Source organism: Sphaerodactylus townsendi, linkage group LG05 (genome assembly GCF_021028975.2).
Source record: "Sphaerodactylus townsendi isolate TG3544 linkage group LG05, MPM_Stown_v2.3, whole genome shotgun sequence".
Taxonomy (NCBI): Eukaryota; Metazoa; Chordata; class Lepidosauria; order Squamata; family Sphaerodactylidae; genus Sphaerodactylus; species Sphaerodactylus townsendi.
Genome location: NC_059429.1, coordinates 129620356 through 129643772, shown reverse-complemented (window position 1 = coordinate 129643772; position 23417 = coordinate 129620356). Strand labels below are relative to the sequence as shown.

At 67.2% G+C, this 23417-nt stretch overlaps 1 protein-coding gene and 1 non-coding gene across 2 annotated transcripts in view; one reads left to right on the top strand and one right to left on the bottom strand.

Annotated features, from left to right (window-relative positions):
• COL20A1 (collagen type XX alpha 1 chain) overlaps nt 1-23417 on the bottom strand; it is a 215614-nt gene that overhangs the window by 165865 nt on the left and 26332 nt on the right. Inside the window, exons 6-8 of the mRNA XM_048497920.1 lie at nt 21418-21612; nt 13571-13726; nt 12599-12658 (exon numbers count right to left, since the gene is read on the bottom strand). Of these exons, the coding sequence (XP_048353877.1) occupies nt 12599-12658; nt 13571-13726; nt 21418-21612 (411 nt within the window). The remainder of the gene's footprint in view (nt 1-12598; nt 12659-13570; nt 13727-21417; nt 21613-23417) is intronic.
• Nucleotides 15885-15997, top strand: LOC125434062. The gene has a single exon (XR_007244707.1). It is a non-coding gene; the product is annotated as a U5 spliceosomal RNA (small nuclear RNA).

Genomic DNA, 23417 nt, shown 5'->3' with positions numbered 1-23417 from the left:
AGAAGAGACTGCAGGCTGCCGGCTGGGAGCCCAGCTGGCAGGGGGAGTCTGGGGGGAGGTGGGCACCCTAGACCTTGCCCATGTCCATGATGACATGGGTGGGGTCGAGGGCAGTGGGGAGCGAAGTCAGGGTGGGGGCGGAGTCTGGGGGGCGTCCTGGAGACAATTTGTCTCCCGGCGCCATTTACCCCTGGTACGCCTCTGGTGGAAAATGAAACGTTTTGATGACATGTACACGTGTCAATGATGTGTACACGTGTACACGTGCTAGCCAATCAAAATAGAGACCCGCCCTCCGCTGGCCGTGATTGCCGTGGCGGGACACGTGCTCTTGGGGAATGCTGCAATTCTGACCCCGCTTTATTTCGTGAATAGCAAATTGAAGTGGGGAACAATTTCTCCGTGCTCAAAAGCTGCGGAGTGCAACAAATGCAGGATAGACGCCCTTTGGCAACCAAAAAGAGGTAAGTGGGGAAAGGCCCCTGGTGGGACATTCTCTCAAGCAAGACCAGGGCCCTGCAAAATCTGATGCAATTTCACTGGGCCTGTAAGAGGGAGCTGTTCCACCAGGGTTCTCTTGAAGACAACACACAAGACATGAGAGAAAACAGTCAGATGTAGTCACGGAAAAGCAAAAGTCAGAAATTGTTAGTACAAACTTTGAGAGCATTATAAATTGGGCTACAAGTATTGGGCCTAACTGAAGGATTTCCGAGACCAAACCTACCTGAGTTTGGTTAGCCCAAGCCAAAATATGATTAATGATTTGTTGACTGACAAATGTGCGTGTTGTTAAGCTTTATTGTTTAAGTAATCAAAAAAAAAGATTGCCCAAGCCAAAATATGGTTGATGATCAATGACTTGACAAATGTGTAAGTTGTTATGAATGTTTGTTTAAAGAATCCAAAAAGGATTTCTTTATATTGTAAACACTTGTAGTCACTTGTAAGTTGGGATGGTTTATTTTGGTGAATGATTAGAGAAGCATTTCTGTATGTACATCACATTATAAAGATTTGAAAATTATCAGTGTCTTGGGACAAGTGAATTAGCCTTTTGGGGTGCAAAAGTGGATTGACTGTACTTATACAGTGCACCCACCCCATAATAATATTTTGATTATGGTAGAGGACAGCAATGGCCTCTCCCCCCTTCTCCTTTTCCTTCCACATTATCTGTCCTTCCCAATCTATGTACCCAATAACAGTGTGAATAGTTTATTTAAGGGATATGGTTCTAATTTAACTACCGTATTATCACTTAGTGGAGATCAGGGCACCGAGATACAGTGGGTTTTGTTGCTTTTATTGTTGTCAGTGATGTTGTACGCCACCCTGAGGCAACATGAGGAATAGCAGCCTACAAGATGAATAAAGTAAAATAAAATAAAAATAAATGAGATTTTGTTTTGGGGGCTGTCTCTTGTGGCAGCAAAAAGGGAAAGTAACCACAGTATCTAAGCCGCTAATAATGTCATAAATGATACTAAAAGTGGGGTGCTGTGTGGTTTCCGGGCTGTATGACCGTGTTCTAGCAACATTCTCTCCTGACGTTTCGCCTGCATCTGTGGCTGGCATCTTCTGGGGGGGTGGGGGGGGGGGGGGGTGGGGGGGGGGGGGGGTGGGGGGGGGGGGGGGTGGGGGGGGGGGGGGGTGGGGGGGGGGGGGGGTGGGGGGGGGGGGGGGTGGGGGGGGGGGGGGGTGGGGGGGGGGGGGGGTGGGGGGGGGGGGGGGTGGGGGGGGGGGGGGGTGGGGGGGGGGGGGGGTGGGGGGGGGGGGGGGTGGGGGGGGGGGGGGGTGGGGGGGGGGGGGGGTGGGGGGGGGGGGGGGTGGGGGGGGGGGGGGGTGGGGGGGGGGGGGGGTGGGGGGGGGGGGGGGTGGGGGGGGGGGGGGGTGGGGGGGGGGGGGGGTGGGGGGGGGGGGGGGTGGGGGGGGGGGGGGGTGGGGGGGGGGGGGGGTGGGGGGGGGGGGGGGTGGGGGGGGGGGGGGGTGGGGGGGGGGGGGGGTGGGGGGGGGGGGGGGTGGGGGGGGGGGGGGGTGGGGGGGGGGGGGGGTGGGGGGGGGGGGGGGTGGGGGGGGGGGGGGGTGGGGGGGGGGGGGGGTGGGGGGGGGGGGGGGTGGGGGGGGGGGGGGGTGGGGGGGGGGGGGGGTGGGGGGGGGGGGGGGTGGGGGGGGGGGGGGGTGGGGGGGGGGGGGGGTGGGGGGGGGGGGGGGTGGGGGGGGGGGGGGGTGGGGGGGGGGGGGGGTGGGGGGGGGGGGGGGTGGGGGGGGGGGGGGGTGGGGGGGGGGGGGGGTGGGGGGGGGGGGGGGTGGGGGGGGGGGGGGGTGGGGGGGGGGGGGGGTGGGGGGGGGGGGGGGTGGGGGGGGGGGGGGGTGGGGGGGGGGGGGGGTGGGGGGGGGGGGGGGTGGGGGGGGGGGGGGGTGGGGGGGGGGGGGGGTGGGGGGGGGGGGGGGTGGGGGGGGGGGGGGGTGGGGGGGGGGGGGGGTGGGGGGGGGGGGGGGTGGGGGGGGGGGGGGGTGGGGGGGGGGGGGGGTGGGGGGGGGGGGGGGTGGGGGGGGGGGGGGGTGGGGGGGGGGGGGGGTGGGGGGGGGGGGGGGTGGGGGGGGGGGGGGGTGGGGGGGGGGGGGGGTGGGGGGGGGGGGGGGTGGGGGGGGGGGGGGGTGGGGGGGGGGGGGGGTGGGGGGGGGGGGGGGTGGGGGGGGGGGGGGGTGGGGGGGGGGGGGGGTGGGGGGGGGGGGGGGTGGGGGGGGGGGGGGGTGGGGGGGGGGGGGGGTGGGGGGGGGGGGGGGTGGGGGGGGGGGGGGGTGGGGGGGGGGGGGGGTGGGGGGGGGGGGGGGTGGGGGGGGGGGGGGGTGGGGGGGGGGGGGGGTGGGGGGGGGGGGGGGTGGGGGGGGGGGGGGGTGGGGGGGGGGGGGGGTGGGGGGGGGGGGGGGTGGGGGGGGGGGGGGGTGGGGGGGGGGGGGGGTGGGGGGGGGGGGGGGTGGGGGGGGGGGGGGGTGGGGGGGGGGGGGGGTGGGGGGGGGGGGGGGTGGGGGGGGGGGGGGGTGGGGGGGGGGGGGGGTGGGGGGGGGGGGGGGTGGGGGGGGGGGGGGGTGGGGGGGGGGGGGGGTGGGGGGGGGGGGGGGTGGGGGGGGGGGGGGGTGGGGGGGGGGGGGGGTGGGGGGGGGGGGGGGTGGGGGGGGGGGGGGGTGGGGGGGGGGGGGGGTGGGGGGGGGGGGGGGTGGGGGGGGGGGGGGGTGGGGGGGGGGGGGGGTGGGGGGGGGGGGGGGTGGGGGGGGGGGGGGGTGGGGGGGGGGGGGGGTGGGGGGGGGGGGGGGTGGGGGGGGGGGGGGGTGGGGGGGGGGGGGGGTGGGGGGGGGGGGGGGTGGGGGGGGGGGGGGGTGGGGGGGGGGGGGGGTGGGGGGGGGGGGGGGTGGGGGGGGGGGGGGGTGGGGGGGGGGGGGGGTGGGGGGGGGGGGGGGTGGGGGGGGGGGGGGGTGGGGGGGGGGGGGGGTGGGGGGGGGGGGGGGTGGGGGGGGGGGGGGGTGGGGGGGGGGGGGGGTGGGGGGGGGGGGGGGTGGGGGGGGGGGGGGGTGGGGGGGGGGGGGGGTGGGGGGGGGGGGGGGTGGGGGGGGGGGGGGGTGGGGGGGGGGGGGGGTGGGGGGGGGGGGGGGTGGGGGGGGGGGGGGGTGGGGGGGGGGGGGGGTGGGGGGGGGGGGGGGTGGGGGGGGGGGGGGGTGGGGGGGGGGGGGGGTGGGGGGGGGGGGGGGTGGGGGGGGGGGGGGGTGGGGGGGGGGGGGGGTGGGGGGGGGGGGGGGTGGGGGGGGGGGGGGGTGGGGGGGGGGGGGGGTGGGGGGGGGGGGGGGTGGGGGGGGGGGGGGGTGGGGGGGGGGGGGGGTGGGGGGGGGGGGGGGTGGGGGGGGGGGGGGGTGGGGGGGGGGGGGGGTGGGGGGGGGGGGGGGTGGGGGGGGGGGGGGGTGGGGGGGGGGGGGGGTGGGGGGGGGGGGGGGTGGGGGGGGGGGGGGGTGGGGGGGGGGGGGGGTGGGGGGGGGGGGGGGTGGGGGGGGGGGGGGGTGGGGGGGGGGGGGGGTGGGGGGGGGGGGGGGTGGGGGGGGGGGGGGGTGGGGGGGGGGGGGGGTGGGGGGGGGGGGGGGTGGGGGGGGGGGGGGGTGGGGGGGGGGGGGGGTGGGGGGGGGGGGGGGTGGGGGGGGGGGGGGGTGGGGGGGGGGGGGGGTGGGGGGGGGGGGGGGTGGGGGGGGGGGGGGGTGGGGGGGGGGGGGGGTGGGGGGGGGGGGGGGTGGGGGGGGGGGGGGGTGGGGGGGGGGGGGGGTGGGGGGGGGGGGGGGTGGGGGGGGGGGGGGGTGGGGGGGGGGGGGGGTGGGGGGGGGGGGGGGTGGGGGGGGGGGGGGGTGGGGGGGGGGGGGGGTGGGGGGGGGGGGGGGTGGGGGGGGGGGGGGGTGGGGGGGGGGGGGGGTGGGGGGGGGGGGGGGTGGGGGGGGGGGGGGGTGGGGGGGGGGGGGGGTGGGGGGGGGGGGGGGTGGGGGGGGGGGGGGGTGGGGGGGGGGGGGGGTGGGGGGGGGGGGGGGTGGGGGGGGGGGGGGGTGGGGGGGGGGGGGGGTGGGGGGGGGGGGGGGTGGGGGGGGGGGGGGGTGGGGGGGGGGGGGGGTGGGGGGGGGGGGGGGTGGGGGGGGGGGGGGGTGGGGGGGGGGGGGGGTGGGGGGGGGGGGGGGTGGGGGGGGGGGGGGGTGGGGGGGGGGGGGGGTGGGGGGGGGGGGGGGTGGGGGGGGGGGGGGGTGGGGGGGGGGGGGGGTGGGGGGGGGGGGGGGTGGGGGGGGGGGGGGGTGGGGGGGGGGGGGGGTGGGGGGGGGGGGGGGTGGGGGGGGGGGGGGGTGGGGGGGGGGGGGGGTGGGGGGGGGGGGGGGTGGGGGGGGGGGGGGGTGGGGGGGGGGGGGGGTGGGGGGGGGGGGGGGTGGGGGGGGGGGGGGGTGGGGGGGGGGGGGGGTGGGGGGGGGGGGGGGTGGGGGGGGGGGGGGGTGGGGGGGGGGGGGGGTGGGGGGGGGGGGGGGTGGGGGGGGGGGGGGGTGGGGGGGGGGGGGGGTGGGGGGGGGGGGGGGTGGGGGGGGGGGGGGGTGGGGGGGGGGGGGGGTGGGGGGGGGGGGGGGTGGGGGGGGGGGGGGGTGGGGGGGGGGGGGGGTGGGGGGGGGGGGGGGTGGGGGGGGGGGGGGGTGGGGGGGGGGGGGGGTGGGGGGGGGGGGGGGTGGGGGGGGGGGGGGGTGGGGGGGGGGGGGGGTGGGGGGGGGGGGGGGTGGGGGGGGGGGGGGGTGGGGGGGGGGGGGGGTGGGGGGGGGGGGGGGTGGGGGGGGGGGGGGGTGGGGGGGGGGGGGGGTGGGGGGGGGGGGGGGTGGGGGGGGGGGGGGGTGGGGGGGGGGGGGGGTGGGGGGGGGGGGGGGTGGGGGGGGGGGGGGGTGGGGGGGGGGGGGGGTGGGGGGGGGGGGGGGTGGGGGGGGGGGGGGGTGGGGGGGGGGGGGGGTGGGGGGGGGGGGGGGTGGGGGGGGGGGGGGGTGGGGGGGGGGGGGGGTGGGGGGGGGGGGGGGTGGGGGGGGGGGGGGGTGGGGGGGGGGGGGGGTGGGGGGGGGGGGGGGTGGGGGGGGGGGGGGGTGGGGGGGGGGGGGGGTGGGGGGGGGGGGGGGTGGGGGGGGGGGGGGGTGGGGGGGGGGGGGGGTGGGGGGGGGGGGGGGTGGGGGGGGGGGGGGGTGGGGGGGGGGGGGGGTGGGGGGGGGGGGGGGTGGGGGGGGGGGGGGGTGGGGGGGGGGGGGGGTGGGGGGGGGGGGGGGTGGGGGGGGGGGGGGGTGGGGGGGGGGGGGGGTGGGGGGGGGGGGGGGTGGGGGGGGGGGGGGGTGGGGGGGGGGGGGGGTGGGGGGGGGGGGGGGTGGGGGGGGGGGGGGGTGGGGGGGGGGGGGGGTGGGGGGGGGGGGGGGTGGGGGGGGGGGGGGGTGGGGGGGGGGGGGGGTGGGGGGGGGGGGGGGTGGGGGGGGGGGGGGGTGGGGGGGGGGGGGGGTGGGGGGGGGGGGGGGTGGGGGGGGGGGGGGGTGGGGGGGGGGGGGGGTGGGGGGGGGGGGGGGTGGGGGGGGGGGGGGGTGGGGGGGGGGGGGGGTGGGGGGGGGGGGGGGTGGGGGGGGGGGGGGGTGGGGGGGGGGGGGGGTGGGGGGGGGGGGGGGTGGGGGGGGGGGGGGGTGGGGGGGGGGGGGGGTGGGGGGGGGGGGGGGTGGGGGGGGGGGGGGGTGGGGGGGGGGGGGGGTGGGGGGGGGGGGGGGTGGGGGGGGGGGGGGGTGGGGGGGGGGGGGGGTGGGGGGGGGGGGGGGTGGGGGGGGGGGGGGGTGGGGGGGGGGGGGGGTGGGGGGGGGGGGGGGTGGGGGGGGGGGGGGGTGGGGGGGGGGGGGGGTGGGGGGGGGGGGGGGTGGGGGGGGGGGGGGGTGGGGGGGGGGGGGGGTGGGGGGGGGGGGGGGTGGGGGGGGGGGGGGGTGGGGGGGGGGGGGGGTGGGGGGGGGGGGGGGTGGGGGGGGGGGGGGGTGGGGGGGGGGGGGGGTGGGGGGGGGGGGGGGTGGGGGGGGGGGGGGGTGGGGGGGGGGGGGGGTGGGGGGGGGGGGGGGTGGGGGGGGGGGGGGGTGGGGGGGGGGGGGGGTGGGGGGGGGGGGGGGTGGGGGGGGGGGGGGGTGGGGGGGGGGGGGGGTGGGGGGGGGGGGGGGTGGGGGGGGGGGGGGGTGGGGGGGGGGGGGGGTGGGGGGGGGGGGGGGTGGGGGGGGGGGGGGGTGGGGGGGGGGGGGGGTGGGGGGGGGGGGGGGTGGGGGGGGGGGGGGGTGGGGGGGGGGGGGGGTGGGGGGGGGGGGGGGTGGGGGGGGGGGGGGGTGGGGGGGGGGGGGGGTGGGGGGGGGGGGGGGTGGGGGGGGGGGGGGGTGGGGGGGGGGGGGGGTGGGGGGGGGGGGGGGTGGGGGGGGGGGGGGGTGGGGGGGGGGGGGGGTGGGGGGGGGGGGGGGTGGGGGGGGGGGGGGGTGGGGGGGGGGGGGGGTGGGGGGGGGGGGGGGTGGGGGGGGGGGGGGGTGGGGGGGGGGGGGGGTGGGGGGGGGGGGGGGTGGGGGGGGGGGGGGGTGGGGGGGGGGGGGGGTGGGGGGGGGGGGGGGTGGGGGGGGGGGGGGGTGGGGGGGGGGGGGGGTGGGGGGGGGGGGGGGTGGGGGGGGGGGGGGGTGGGGGGGGGGGGGGGTGGGGGGGGGGGGGGGTGGGGGGGGGGGGGGGTGGGGGGGGGGGGGGGTGGGGGGGGGGGGGGGTGGGGGGGGGGGGGGGTGGGGGGGGGGGGGGGTGGGGGGGGGGGGGGGTGGGGGGGGGGGGGGGTGGGGGGGGGGGGGGGTGGGGGGGGGGGGGGGTGGGGGGGGGGGGGGGTGGGGGGGGGGGGGGGTGGGGGGGGGGGGGGGTGGGGGGGGGGGGGGGTGGGGGGGGGGGGGGGTGGGGGGGGGGGGGGGTGGGGGGGGGGGGGGGTGGGGGGGGGGGGGGGTGGGGGGGGGGGGGGGTGGGGGGGGGGGGGGGTGGGGGGGGGGGGGGGTGGGGGGGGGGGGGGGTGGGGGGGGGGGGGGGTGGGGGGGGGGGGGGGTGGGGGGGGGGGGGGGTGGGGGGGGGGGGGGGTGGGGGGGGGGGGGGGTGGGGGGGGGGGGGGGTGGGGGGGGGGGGGGGTGGGGGGGGGGGGGGGTGGGGGGGGGGGGGGGTGGGGGGGGGGGGGGGTGGGGGGGGGGGGGGGTGGGGGGGGGGGGGGGTGGGGGGGGGGGGGGGTGGGGGGGGGGGGGGGTGGGGGGGGGGGGGGGTGGGGGGGGGGGGGGGTGGGGGGGGGGGGGGGTGGGGGGGGGGGGGGGTGGGGGGGGGGGGGGGTGGGGGGGGGGGGGGGTGGGGGGGGGGGGGGGTGGGGGGGGGGGGGGGTGGGGGGGGGGGGGGGTGGGGGGGGGGGGGGGTGGGGGGGGGGGGGGGTGGGGGGGGGGGGGGGTGGGGGGGGGGGGGGGTGGGGGGGGGGGGGGGTGGGGGGGGGGGGGGGTGGGGGGGGGGGGGGGTGGGGGGGGGGGGGGGTGGGGGGGGGGGGGGGTGGGGGGGGGGGGGGGTGGGGGGGGGGGGGGGTGGGGGGGGGGGGGGGTGGGGGGGGGGGGGGGTGGGGGGGGGGGGGGGTGGGGGGGGGGGGGGGTGGGGGGGGGGGGGGGTGGGGGGGGGGGGGGGTGGGGGGGGGGGGGGGTGGGGGGGGGGGGGGGTGGGGGGGGGGGGGGGTGGGGGGGGGGGGGGGTGGGGGGGGGGGGGGGTGGGGGGGGGGGGGGGTGGGGGGGGGGGGGGGTGGGGGGGGGGGGGGGTGGGGGGGGGGGGGGGTGGGGGGGGGGGGGGGTGGGGGGGGGGGGGGGTGGGGGGGGGGGGGGGTGGGGGGGGGGGGGGGTGGGGGGGGGGGGGGGTGGGGGGGGGGGGGGGTGGGGGGGGGGGGGGGTGGGGGGGGGGGGGGGTGGGGGGGGGGGGGGGTGGGGGGGGGGGGGGGTGGGGGGGGGGGGGGGTGGGGGGGGGGGGGGGTGGGGGGGGGGGGGGGTGGGGGGGGGGGGGGGTGGGGGGGGGGGGGGGTGGGGGGGGGGGGGGGTGGGGGGGGGGGGGGGTGGGGGGGGGGGGGGGTGGGGGGGGGGGGGGGTGGGGGGGGGGGGGGGTGGGGGGGGGGGGGGGTGGGGGGGGGGGGGGGTGGGGGGGGGGGGGGGTGGGGGGGGGGGGGGGTGGGGGGGGGGGGGGGTGGGGGGGGGGGGGGGTGGGGGGGGGGGGGGGTGGGGGGGGGGGGGGGTGGGGGGGGGGGGGGGTGGGGGGGGGGGGGGGTGGGGGGGGGGGGGGGTGGGGGGGGGGGGGGGTGGGGGGGGGGGGGGGTGGGGGGGGGGGGGGGTGGGGGGGGGGGGGGGTGGGGGGGGGGGGGGGTGGGGGGGGGGGGGGGTGGGGGGGGGGGGGGGTGGGGGGGGGGGGGGGTGGGGGGGGGGGGGGGTGGGGGGGGGGGGGGGTGGGGGGGGGGGGGGGTGGGGGGGGGGGGGGGTGGGGGGGGGGGGGGGTGGGGGGGGGGGGGGGTGGGGGGGGGGGGGGGTGGGGGGGGGGGGGGGTGGGGGGGGGGGGGGGTGGGGGGGGGGGGGGGTGGGGGGGGGGGGGGGTGGGGGGGGGGGGGGGTGGGGGGGGGGGGGGGTGGGGGGGGGGGGGGGTGGGGGGGGGGGGGGGTGGGGGGGGGGGGGGGTGGGGGGGGGGGGGGGTGGGGGGGGGGGGGGGTGGGGGGGGGGGGGGGTGGGGGGGGGGGGGGGTGGGGGGGGGGGGGGGTGGGGGGGGGGGGGGGTGGGGGGGGGGGGGGGTGGGGGGGGGGGGGGGTGGGGGGGGGGGGGGGTGGGGGGGGGGGGGGGTGGGGGGGGGGGGGGGTGGGGGGGGGGGGGGGTGGGGGGGGGGGGGGGTGGGGGGGGGGGGGGGTGGGGGGGGGGGGGGGTGGGGGGGGGGGGGGGTGGGGGGGGGGGGGGGTGGGGGGGGGGGGGGGTGGGGGGGGGGGGGGGTGGGGGGGGGGGGGGGTGGGGGGGGGGGGGGGTGGGGGGGGGGGGGGGTGGGGGGGGGGGGGGGTGGGGGGGGGGGGGGGTGGGGGGGGGGGGGGGTGGGGGGGGGGGGGGGTGGGGGGGGGGGGGGGTGGGGGGGGGGGGGGGTGGGGGGGGGGGGGGGTGGGGGGGGGGGGGGGTGGGGGGGGGGGGGGGTGGGGGGGGGGGGGGGTGGGGGGGGGGGGGGGTGGGGGGGGGGGGGGGTGGGGGGGGGGGGGGGTGGGGGGGGGGGGGGGTGGGGGGGGGGGGGGGTGGGGGGGGGGGGGGGTGGGGGGGGGGGGGGGTGGGGGGGGGGGGGGGTGGGGGGGGGGGGGGGTGGGGGGGGGGGGGGGTGGGGGGGGGGGGGGGTGGGGGGGGGGGGGGGTGGGGGGGGGGGGGGGTGGGGGGGGGGGGGGGTGGGGGGGGGGGGGGGTGGGGGGGGGGGGGGGTGGGGGGGGGGGGGGGTGGGGGGGGGGGGGGGTGGGGGGGGGGGGGGGTGGGGGGGGGGGGGGGTGGGGGGGGGGGGGGGTGGGGGGGGGGGGGGGTGGGGGGGGGGGGGGGTGGGGGGGGGGGGGGGTGGGGGGGGGGGGGGGTGGGGGGGGGGGGGGGTGGGGGGGGGGGGGGGTGGGGGGGGGGGGGGGTGGGGGGGGGGGGGGGTGGGGGGGGGGGGGGGTGGGGGGGGGGGGGGGTGGGGGGGGGGGGGGGTGGGGGGGGGGGGGGGTGGGGGGGGGGGGGGGTGGGGGGGGGGGGGGGTGGGGGGGGGGGGGGGTGGGGGGGGGGGGGGGTGGGGGGGGGGGGGGGTGGGGGGGGGGGGGGGTGGGGGGGGGGGGGGGTGGGGGGGGGGGGGGGTGGGGGGGGGGGGGGGTGGGGGGGGGGGGGGGTGGGGGGGGGGGGGGGTGGGGGGGGGGGGGGGTGGGGGGGGGGGGGGGTGGGGGGGGGGGGGGGTGGGGGGGGGGGGGGGTGGGGGGGGGGGGGGGTGGGGGGGGGGGGGGGTGGGGGGGGGGGGGGGTGGGGGGGGGGGGGGGTGGGGGGGGGGGGGGGTGGGGGGGGGGGGGGGTGGGGGGGGGGGGGGGTGGGGGGGGGGGGGGGTGGGGGGGGGGGGGGGTGGGGGGGGGGGGGGGTGGGGGGGGGGGGGGGTGGGGGGGGGGGGGGGTGGGGGGGGGGGGGGGTGGGGGGGGGGGGGGGTGGGGGGGGGGGGGGGTGGGGGGGGGGGGGGGTGGGGGGGGGGGGGGGTGGGGGGGGGGGGGGGTGGGGGGGGGGGGGGGTGGGGGGGGGGGGGGGTGGGGGGGGGGGGGGGTGGGGGGGGGGGGGGGTGGGGGGGGGGGGGGGTGGGGGGGGGGGGGGGTGGGGGGGGGGGGGGGTGGGGGGGGGGGGGGGTGGGGGGGGGGGGGGGTGGGGGGGGGGGGGGGTGGGGGGGGGGGGGGGTGGGGGGGGGGGGGGGTGGGGGGGGGGGGGGGTGGGGGGGGGGGGGGGTGGGGGGGGGGGGGGGTGGGGGGGGGGGGGGGTGGGGGGGGGGGGGGGTGGGGGGGGGGGGGGGTGGGGGGGGGGGGGGGTGGGGGGGGGGGGGGGTGGGGGGGGGGGGGGGTGGGGGGGGGGGGGGGTGGGGGGGGGGGGGGGTGGGGGGGGGGGGGGGTGGGGGGGGGGGGGGGTGGGGGGGGGGGGGGGTGGGGGGGGGGGGGGGTGGGGGGGGGGGGGGGTGGGGGGGGGGGGGGGTGGGGGGGGGGGGGGGTGGGGGGGGGGGGGGGTGGGGGGGGGGGGGGGTGGGGGGGGGGGGGGGTGGGGGGGGGGGGGGGTGGGGGGGGGGGGGGGTGGGGGGGGGGGGGGGTGGGGGGGGGGGGGGGTGGGGGGGGGGGGGGGTGGGGGGGGGGGGGGGTGGGGGGGGGGGGGGGTGGGGGGGGGGGGGGGTGGGGGGGGGGGGGGGTGGGGGGGGGGGGGGGTGGGGGGGGGGGGGGGTGGGGTGGGGGGGGGGGTGGGGGGGGGGGGGGGGGGGGGGGGGGGGGGGTGGGGGGGGGGGTAGGCCAGTCTGAGAGGGGGTGATTGGTCCAAGGTCACTTAACGAGCTTTCATGGCACAAATGTGGATTCGAATCTGGGTCTTCCGGATATCATTTCCACACTACCCTACTCGGCTTTGCATTTCTACTGGCTGGATCAAAACAACTCTCAAGATCAGGGGCCTGCAACCTGCGGCTCGCCAGTTGTTCGTGGACTACAAATCCCGTCAGCCAATTGGCCATGCTGGCAGGGGCTGATGGGAATTGTGGGGGGGGGGGGGTGGGGGGGGGGGGGGGTGGGGGGGGGGCCGGGTGGGGGGGGGGGGGGGTGGGGGGCGGGGGGGGGTGGGGGCAGGGGCGGGTGGGGGAAAACCTTTGGCACTCCAGATGTTCATGGACTACAATTCCCATCAGCCAATTGGCCATGCTAGCAGGGGCTGATGGGATTTGTAGTCCATGAACATCTGGAGAGCCGCAGGTTGCAGACCCCTGATCTTGGGAGTTGTTTTGATCCAGCCAGTAGAAATGCAAAGCCAACGTAGGGTAGTGTGGAAATGATATCCGGAAGACCCAGATTTGAATCCACATTTGTGTCATGAAAACTTGTTAAGTGACCTTGGACCAATCACCCCCTCTCAGACTGGCCTACCCCACAAGGTTGTCGTGATTGTAAACGGAGGAGAGGAGAGCGATGCAAGCCATCTCACGTCCCCAATAGGGAGACTGGAGGGATATCAACAAATTAAATAATAACCGTCTTAATCCTTGAAAGAACCTCTTAAAACGTCCAATTGGCCATGCTGGCAGGGGCTGATGGGAACTGTAGTCCATGAACATCTGGAGAGCCGCAGGTTGAAGACCCCTGCTCTACTCCTATGAAAGCAGCCCAGAATGGCATTGGCTTTCTTGGCTGCCGCATCACACTGCTGACTCATGTTCAGTTTGTGGTCTTTTAAGACTCCCACAGGGCTTGCAAGACTGAGATGTTCTGCCGGGCCTATGGTTGAGGACAGTGGAACAGCTCTGTCTCACAGCCCCTGAGGAATTTCATCAGACCCCGCAGGGTCTGGGTCTCACTAGAAAAGCATTTCGCTAGAAGGGACAATGCCCCAAAAGCCAATATGTACGATCAAGAAGATGACTAAGCAAAGTGAGGGTCTCTGCTGGAGATGTCAGGAAGAGGCTGGGTCTTTTTTCTACATGTGGTGGACTTGCAAAAACAATTAGGAAGTATTGGATAGAAATACATGTGAAAATGCAAAAAATAATTAAACAAAAATTTTTCCTTTGTTGCCCAAACAATGTTACTGGGCATCTTGCCGGAAATGTTCTCAAGAAACTTAACAAAACTTCGTTGGCACCTATTAACAGCAGCAGCTGCAAGGGTAATAATTGTCTCTTGTTGCAAAACCGAAAGAGATCTCAGCACAGAACCTTGGGAAGATAAAATTAGAGAATAGGCTGTAAACAAGAATCTGATGAGAAATGGGAATTTTATTTCTCATTTGAGGCTGAATCGGCTAATGTGAGAATAATAATAACACTAAGAACACCAATTTGTTAATAATTAAGATACAAGAAATTTTCTATCACTGATGCTTTAGAGCCAATGGACAGAAGGCAGTGAATTTTAAAACTGTGTAATATTTTCTCTAATGCTATCCGTTGTGCAATCTTGAGATCCAACGTTCTAGATAGAGTTAATATTTATACAGTTCTTGGGTGGCTTGTTATCTTTTTTGGTATTTTCTCTTTTCTGTTTTCCTTTCTGTTTTCTGCTTCATATTTCCTCTTTTGTCAGTTAGCTCTATTGAGAAAATTAATTAAAAATGCTATTTTTAAAAGCCTACAGATGTGTGTTTGCGTGAGCGTGTGTGTAATAGTTGGGCATTTTATTGCAAACCACTCTGAGTCCAACTTGTTGGGAAAAGGTGGGGCGGAAACCAACCAACCAAACTAACTAACTAACAAACGGGGAGGAGAAACACAAAAACAGGCCCTCACCTACTCGGATCTTGTCCTGAGCGATGTTGAACGGTGTAACCAAGGCAGCCAGGAATTCTCTGATGAGCCTGAAATTGTTGCGGCCGATACTCCACGAGCCGTCCACCAGAAAGATGATGTCAGTCATTGCAGAGGAGTCACACTGAAAGGGAAAAACTAAGCCAAGAGGAGGAGTTAGGTAAAGTTGGGGCTTCAGGCATTAGAACTAGCATGGAAGAAGAAGAAGAAGAAGAAGAAGAAGAAGAAGAAGAAGAAGAAGAAGAAGAAGAAGAAGAAGAAGAAGAAGAAGAAGAAGAAGAAGAAGAAGAAGAAGAAGAACAACAACAACAACAACAACAAGAAGAACAAGAAGAAGAACAAGAAGAAGAACAAGAACAAGAAGAACAAGAAGAACAAGAACAAGAACAAGAACAAGAGGAGGAGGAGGAGTGTGGATTTATATCCCCCCTTTCTCTCCTGCAGGAGACTCAAAGGGGCTTACAATCTCCTTGCCCTTCCCCCCTCACAACAAACACCCTGTGAGGTAGGTGGGGCTGAGAGAGCTCCAAGAAGCTGTGACTAGCCCAAGGTCACCCAGCTGGCGTGTGTGGGAGCGTACAGGCTAATCTGAATTCCCCAGATAAGCCTCCACAGCTCAGGCGGCAGAGCTGGGAATCAAACCCGGTTCCTCCATATTAGATGCACGAGCTCTTTGTAGATGCAAGCCAGCCTGCTCAGAAGTAAGTTCTGGAAAGACATGACAAATCCACCCTAGCTATTCATTTAAAAGAGAATTTTATTAAAATATTCCATAGATGGTACTACACTCCTGCCGAACTGGTCAAATTTAACAAGACTGTAGTCCATAACATCTGGAGGGCCAAAAGTTTGACACCTATGCTGTATGGCATTATACCCCACTGAGGTCCCTCCCCTCCCAAAACCCTCCCCTCCACAGGCTACACTCAGGTATTTCCCAACTATGACTGGCAACCATCACTGCAAACTGAGGTTGATTCCGCATGGGCCAAAAACAGCAGTGTGAAAATGGTGTGAAAACAGTATAAACCCTTTTACACCATTTTAAACCCTTTTACACCGTTTTCACACCGTTTTCACACTGCTGTTTTTGGCCCATGAGGAATCAAACTGAGAGTCAGTTTAGGGTGGCTGAATTTTTTGCTGAATTACCCATTGGGCCACAAAGCTCACTAGGCAATCTTTGGCCAGCTACTCTTGAGCCCCTCCCTCAAAGAGACTTTAAATAAATAAAGAGACTCTTGGACCCCTCCCTCAAAGAGACTTTCCTCCGAGGAGTTCTGCCACTTTTTTTTTTACCCTAAAGCATAGGTATCAAACTCGCAGCCCTCCAGATGTGATGGACTACAGTTCCTATCATCCCCTGCCAGCATCATGCTAGCAGGGGATGATGGGAACTGCAGTCCATAACATCTGGAAGGCTGCGAGTTTGACACCTGTGCCTGAGAGCATTTTATCTCCAGTCTGAAAACATTTTAAATGCATCCTAGATTTTAGCAGTTCTTTTGCTGAAAACATTTCCAAAACATTGTGACTCGCTGTGCGGATCTCTTTAAAATGTTTCCCGCACCTCTCTGCAGTCCCCAGACTTCTTCCTTGGTGCCATATTTTAAGCTCACTCCATTTTGTTAGGTTTTTTTTTAACATTTGGGGGCTTAACTCTTCAAAGATTGAAGTGCACAACTATGGGGAATCCCAATACGAGGCTTTGAAGGATCGACACATGGGATCCACTGAGAATTTTTTTAAATGGAAAAAACACAAAATGGCGACCAGGACTCAGTTCGAGGGGGTGACTGCAGACAAATGGGGGGGGGGGATGAAAAAATGTTTTGCAAACATTTCGCAAATGTTTTCGGTGCCTTGTGGAGGGAAAAAAGCCCTGGTTGTTGCAAGGATTAAAGAGATGAGGGAAAACCACAAATGCTGTCTTTTGCATCTTAGTGAAAGGATAGGATATAAAGAAGACACAAATGCAACGTTCTCTTTCAAAAATGAAATTGAAACACTACAGGGTTGAAGGAGAATTACTGTCTATTGTTGTATAAATATTTGATTCGTCATTGCCGTTCACCGACTCAGGAGCCGGATGGTTGAGGGCTGGCCCATAAATCTTTAAAATAAATGACGAGCTCAGTTAAGCGGTACATACACTGAAGCAAATAAATATTCAGTCATGCCTTCCTCCCTCCCATTTATATTTTACTTTTTCTCCAGACTCAGATTGCTCAGTATATGAATGCAAGGGGGCTATTTTTGACTCTCTCACAACAACACAAAGAGAGTCAACTTGACCATACTGGTTTCTCTTCAGATCGTATAAATCTTTCGCCTCTTACTAAAGATTTCCGTGGAGTCAATTTGACCAGGCCAAAATCACTCAGTCTACTTTACGGCCCAGGCAGAAATATGAACTTGAGACTTGATAGGCAGTGCTGTAGCCACTATACCATACTCTTTCTCTATACCCCACCTTTCTCTCCTGTAAGGAGACTCAAGGTGGTTTACAAGCTCCTTTCCCTTCCTCTCCCCACAACAGACACCGTAGGTGAAGCTGAGAGAGTCCTAAGGTAAGGTGACCAGATGGTCACCTTTGTGAACCGGGACGGGCAGCCGCTCGCGTGCGCGCATGCTCGCACAGCCGCAGGAGCGCACAGCCTTCTGGGGGGCTCCCGTTTCCAGCCTTGTGACAGGGCGGGAAACGGGAGCACCCCAGAAGACCGTGCGCTCCTGTGGCCGCGCGTGCGGGAGGCTGCCACACTGCCTTGCGCCCCAGAAGGCAGTGTGGCAGCCTTCCAAAAATCGAGGCACTTGAAAAAACCCGCAGGACGCGGGACAAATTGTTTTAAGGCGGGACTGTCCCACCAAAAGCGGGACGTCTGGTCAGCCTATCCTAAGGGAACTGTGACTAGCCCAAGGTCACCCAGCAGGAACGTAGGAGAAGCAGAAACACATCTGGTTCACCAGATAAGCCTCCGCCACTCTGGTGGAGGAGTGGGGAATCAAGCCCAGTTCCCCAGATTAGAATCCACCTGCTCTTAGCCACTACACCATGCTGGCTCTTAACCAGCAAGTTAAGGTGCTCTGATCTCTGGCACACCCGTCCATCTATGGTAAGAAGCACAGGTTTGGAAAGACCTGGAGATTTTGTTGGTGGAACTTGGGGAGGATGGAATCTGGAGAGGGACTTCACCAGGATATAACGCCATGCCATCCACAGGGGGGATCAGTACAGTGGTGGGATCCAAAAATTTTAATAACAGGTTCCGATGGTGGTGGGATTCAAACAGTGGCGCCGCCGCACACACGCCCCTCCAGTCTCTATTGGGCAGGGAGGTTGCTTTAGTAACCTCTTCTCGGCACTCAGAAAAAATTAGTAACCACTTCTAGAGAAGGGGTGAGAACTGGTTGGATCCCACCTCTGGATCAGTAGGAGAAGAGAAGTCTGGATGAGGCATTGCATGAACTTGTGATGGGATCTGGCAAGTGCCAGTCACACAATCCAGTAATGAAGGAGTTGATTGTTGCATGCTAATTAGTTAGTGAGGTCAGAAGTCAGTGACCAGGTAATTGATACCTATTGGTCAAGTAGACCTGGCATGGGTAGTGTGACCAGACGTCCCGCTTTTGGCGGGACAGTCCTGGCTTTTGGCGGGACAGTCCTGCTTTTGGCGGGACAGTCCTGCTTTTAAGCAATTTGTCCCACGTCCCACGGGGTTTTTTAAATCTCCCGATTTTTGGAAGGCTGCCGCACTGCCTTCTGGGGCGCTCCCCTTTTCCCGCCCTGTCACAGGGCAGGAAACAGGGGAACACTCCAGAAGGCAGTGCGGCAGCCTTCCGTGCATGTGGCCTCAGGAGCGCACTGCCTTCTGGGGCACTCCTGTTTCCCGCCCTGTCACAGCCTGCGTGCATGTGCGTCCTGCTTTTAAAAGGTGAAAATCTGGTCACCTTAGGCATGGGCTACACGCTAGTCTGCACGTAGGCTTTAGATATATATTCTTTGTTACACTCTGCACGTGCTCAGTCAGTCTCAGTCGCAGGCTCAGTTTAACTCTCTGTGTGAGTAGTAGCCATGTGATAGTCTAAGCAGTAAGCTGGCTGTTGGAGCTAGCTAGTTAGAAAGATGCTTCTTGTTTTCTTCCAAGTTACCCTTCCCTGTTAGTAAGTAAACTTTATTTCAGTATAGCAACTGACTCTGCCTCCTTATTGCACTAGCTCAAGTATATTTCTCCCTTGCTTGCCACATGAGGAAATGCTCTCAATTGGAAGGAGCATCATTGCAAAGAGCAACTCCAGTTTTCCCTCAGTCAAGTAGACGCTTGCATTACGCACAGCCCACAGGTGTGCTAAGGGGATGTGTCAGGCTCCCAATGAGAAGGCAAAACACCTTTTGGGAAAATATGCCCTGGTGTGATTTTAACGCACGCTGTCAACTCCGTTCCCATCAGTGCGTGCATCCAACTTTGTTTCTCACGATTCTGCAATTGCCGAGCCCAATGACAGCAATCACCAGTTGCCCCTTTGGGTGCAATTATTCAGGCACTGTCTCTTAATCAGATCCGATCTTTTTCCAGGTTTCCAGCCTAGCACCTTGCGCATATATCCTATCCGGCAGCTATCATTGCTGACCCTCTCCTTTTTTTCTGATGGAGCATTGAATCTAGTAACACAAACGCACGTATGCAGAAAGAGCACGAACTTAGGGAGCTGAAGAATCATCTCATGACCTTCCGAAGTAATCTCAACAGGCCACCTTGCTGATCAGTTTACAGAAACACCAGTAAATCCGTTTGATTCTGTTTGCGGGATCTGAGCACATTTCATATAAAAGATCCTAAATAGCTTGGGGCTAGGGTACCTGAAGGACCATCTCTTCTCAGACTCAGTTGGCCAGTTAAGGGTATTTTCCACATTCTCATTTTCCTTGCTTCTAAGTTCCTTTTTCTTATTTTAGGGTGTGTGTGTGTGTGTGTGTGTGTGTGTATGTGTGTGTTCAGTTCAGTGATGGGATCCAAAAATTTTAGTAACAGGTTCCAATGGTGGTGGGATTCAAACAGTGGCGTAGCGCCAATGGGGCTGGGCGGGGCACGACAGGGGCGTGGCCGGGCATTCCAGGGGCGGGGCATTAATAATTAGTTACTGTAAAACACTCTTACTGTAAAAAAAAAGTTCCTAATTTCCAGCTTGTATCTTTCTCTCCATAATTTAAACTCATTATAGCAAGTCCTATCGTCTACTGCCAACAAAAACAATTACTTCTCCTCTAATTGACTGCCTGTCAAATACTTAATACTTTCAAATACTTAATTTTGTTTCTAGAAATCAAAAGGAGGATACGTTTCTTAAACAAGGAACTTTACCATATTTCTGAAACATGTTTTTAAAACAGCCCAACAGGGAGAATTATCCCGTTTTCTGCCTTCACTAACTAGCCACACAGGAAACAACAGGACTTTATGATTTTTGGACCTAATGGAATTTCTAACGGAAAAGTGGACCCAATTAGTAACCTGCTCTCGGCACACACAAATAATTAGTAACCCACTCTCGGGAACTGGTGAGAATCTGCTGGATCCCACCTCTGGTTCAGTTCCACAAATAGTTTACTCCCTCTAGTGGTTGATTTGATACAACACAAAGGCAAATCCAGTACATCCAACTGCAGGTTTTATGCTGGAGATAAACTTGTTTGACATTGAACTGACCACTAGAGGGAGCAAAACATGTTTGGAACTGACCCCACTCCCAACCAACAGGAAGCGAGGAAAACGAGAATGCAGAAAAGCCCAACATTAGCCTGTTGAACCCTGTTCTCTGTACCCTCACCTTCAGAGGTAAGGCAGGTGGCACTGAAGACAGGGTATTTTCTGAGGTGGCACCTTTCCTTTGGAATTCCCTCTCCTTCCCCCTCCCTCCCCTTCCCCCCAGGGTGGGCGGGCTATGACTTCTACTCCCTGTCCATCCTGTCTTCTACTCCCTGTCCTTCCCCACAGGGTGGGCTACGACCAGATGTCAGGGCCCCCTTCCCTTCCCTTCCCTTCCCTTCCCTTCCCTTCCCTTCCCTTCCCTACCCTACCCTTCCACCAAAGGTGGGTGGGCTTTGACCAGATGACATACCTCCCTTTCCCCTCCCCTTCCACCCAGGATGAGTAAGCCACAATCAGATTTATTTATTTATTTTATTTTGGATTTATATCCTGCCCTATCCCCAAAGGGCTCTGGTGGCCCCTGTTCTGCCCCCCGCCAAATGAATCTGTTTTTGGTACCCTGTACTTGGTTAGGACAGAGTGGGGGAGACATAAGCCAGGCTCAACAGTTCAACAATAGGTTTATTACTGGAGAGAATCAAGACCCTAACTCCTCCCTTGGGTCTATCTCAGGGGTAGGGAACCTGCGGCTCTCCAGATGTTCAAGAACATGGCCAATTGGCCATGCTGACAGAGGCTGATGGGAATTGTAGTTCCTGAACATCTGGAGAGCCGCAGGTTCCCTACCCCTGATCTATCTAAATCAGAGCACTGGCTTGTCTTGAGCAGGTTTGAAGCTGTAGACCAGGGGTCTTCAAACTATGGCCCTCCAGATGTTCATAGACTATAATTCCCATGAGTCCTACCACTTGGCCATGCTGGCAGGGGCTGATGGGAATTGTAGTCCATGAACATCTGGAGGGCCATAGTTTGAAGACCCCTGCTGTAGACTGTGTCTTCTCTTGGCTGCTTTCAAGGAAGTCCACCGTGTCTTGCTTCCTTTCAGTTCTTTCAGACTTTGTCATGTTCTAACTGCTGTTAGACTTATGCTTTATGGACCACTATATATTAATATGTACTTCACGAATATTCCAGTCTCCAACTACCCTGAGAACCTCACTCTGACTGACTGGCTAGAACTAAAACAGGGGATTGCTGGGTAAAGAAAGGAAACTGCCTATTGGGAAATGTCTTAAAGGGACAGCGGCTAACTAAAATACCCTCCCTTAGAAGACTTAATAAAGAGCTAAAACCATGCTACCTATGGGGAAACTAAAGCTTAATGGGGAAATAACAAAAGCCTCTGTGGGGACATAACAGGCCCCCTTCCCTTCCCCTCTCTCCCTCCCCTATCTTGTACCTACTTAACTCTCTTTTAGCTGACACGTCTCACCATGACATGCCTTCGAAGACTCCAGCCATAAATGCGGGAGAAACATTAGGAGCAAAAACTACCAGACTACATTCACACAGCTTGGAAAACCCACAATAGCCAGCTCTGGAAACTGTTTGCTCTAAAAACAAACTTGTCTGTATATTAGGCTGACCAGACGTCCCGCTTTTGGCGGGACAGTCCCGCCTTCAAACAATTTGTCCCGTGTCCCGCGGGTTGTTTCAATTGTCCCGATTTTTGGGAGGCTGCCGCACTGCCTTCTGGGGTGCTGCCGTTTCCCGCCCCAGAAGGCAATGCCGAAACAGCAGCGCCCCAGAAGGCAATGCGTTCCTGCGGCTGCACGCACATGCACGCACACGCGCAAGATTGCCTACCCCTTGTCCCGGTTCACAAAGGTGACCATCTGGTCACCTTACTGTATATGGGACTGTATCCAACCTTGCAGTTTAATTCCACTCAAAGCACACATTTTCAATTAATTCACCCCTCCTGGCACGTTCAGGAACAACACAGAGGGCAAACTGGGAGGCCTTTAATTGCCGTCTGCCAGCGACATGGCCTAGCAGAGACAACCAGTGAAACCACTGCAGGCTGATGTGGGAAGTGCAGAAGATATGTATTTCCCAGTCATAGAAGCATTTCCTTTGGAAAACCATCCGTGTCTGTGTATGCTTAGAAACAAGCCTCACCTCTCCTTAAGTTTTCCCTGGCAGTTTTCTCTTGGGCAAGATGGTCTATTTCGAATTCTATCGGACTTGGGAGCAGCGTTATCTTCACGGCTGTTGGGGACGCCAGCATTGCTGTCGGCTCTGCAATGGGCACATTTTCAATCCCGTCTTTGGGCACGCCCGCTTTTGGCCTTTTCTTGTCTGGCTCATCCTTTCCTATGTTCCAGAGCATCACAAGAAGAACAATCAGATGATACCCGGGCACACTGCTCCTCGAGGTGGAAGGCTACCCAGTGGTGGGATCCAAAAATTTTAGTAACAGGTTCCCATGGTGGTGGGATTCAAACTGTGGTACATTAATGGCTTAATGGGAGCTGGCAAGGGCACGATGGGAGGGGCATGGCCGGGCATTCCTAGAGCGAGGGACTGTGGCAAGGACCAGCAGCCAGCTGCGATCCTTCCCAGGTGGGAAGCGAATGCATCTAGGCGCAGGGCTGCCATGCATGCCGGTGCACCTCCTGCTAGACTGCTTCAAGTTCTGCGCGCTACTGCTGAGAGGAGGGGTGTAACTAAGGCAAAAATCATGTGGCAAAATCACCAATTAGTAACCCCCTCTCGGCACACACAAATAATTAGAAACCTACTCTCGGGAACCTGTGAGAACCTGCTGGATCCCACTTCTGAGGCTATCACTGCGTAAGAGATTACTTTCCCCTCTGCTTTGAGTCTGGCCTTGACACATTCATCATCAGGAGCTCTCATGCGTCAAAAAAGGAGTACATTTCCACTGTGGTGTAGCTAGTGGGTGTGGGGGGCTGGAACTCCTGGGTGCCACTTTCTAGAGGCCCTTTGAACAGCACCCCAGTCCTGAACTCTGCAGAGTTCAGGGCAGGAGCACAGTGGAATGCCGGCAAGCACTTTTACCTAAACTTAACTAAACACTTTATGATATAACTTTTCTTCTTTCTGTCCTTCTATTCTACCTTAACTGAAAACCTATAACTTATGGCTATGCTTCCTAAACTTACAACCTATAGCTTATCTTAACTCTATCTTACTTAACATTTATCAAATCATACTTAAAACGTATATATGCGCATTAATTTCTAAAAACATAAATCCATTTTGTTCCATCAACGGGGGCAGATTTTCTATAAACCGCATGTAGAATCCGTGTTTTCATTCTGCTTGTGACTGAACATTGCAAATGGCTTCTTGACCACAGTGCAAAAAGGTCATAGGTCTATATCCAACCATGCAGTTTTCAATTAATTCACCCCTCCCAGCACCCTCAGGGAGCAAAGTTGGAGGTCTGCACATGGCAGGGAGAAATCACTGCTTCTTCCAAAAACTGAAGTGCCCTTAAGTCTTTGTGTGGTTTGATATACCAGGCTGGGCCCCACCTCTTCCCTGTTACTGCTTTAAGTGGGCAGAGGCCTTTTCCCTGTTACTGCTTTAAGTGGGCAGAGGCTTCAGTTGGTCTTCTGCAGAGGCGTAGCAAGAGGGGAAAGTGCCCTGTGCACTGGTGGGTCCTCTGCCCCTGCGATGCCCCGGAATGCCCCCGGAATGCCCTTGCCACGCCCCTAACCCTAACCCCCCTATCCCCTTGGAGCTACACCTCTGGTCTTCAGGGTCTCCTCTTGCTCTCTTGCTGAGGGTCTGGGCTTCTGGTGCAGCACTGGGCTTTGCCTGGATGGGGCTCGGCCTGCCTTCCAGGCATCTTCTGTTGCTGTGCATTCTTTGGAGTCCAGATAGCCTCTGGCCCAGGGCCGGACTCCTCCCTTCAAGCTGCCTGGCCCTGCAGGGTCTTTCTGCGACCGCTGCCTCCCTGTGTGCCCCTGGAGTCTGGATAAGTCTTTCTCCTGGGGCTTCTCCCAAGCCTTCTGGGGCTTCTCCTGGCTGGGGCAGGAGTCTAGGGGTGCAGTCCCTGGACAACTATTTTATATCATTATTTTAAAATGTTGTAAGCCACTCTGATCTCCTGTAAGAGAGGGGAGTGGTCTAAAAAATCAAGTAGCAAG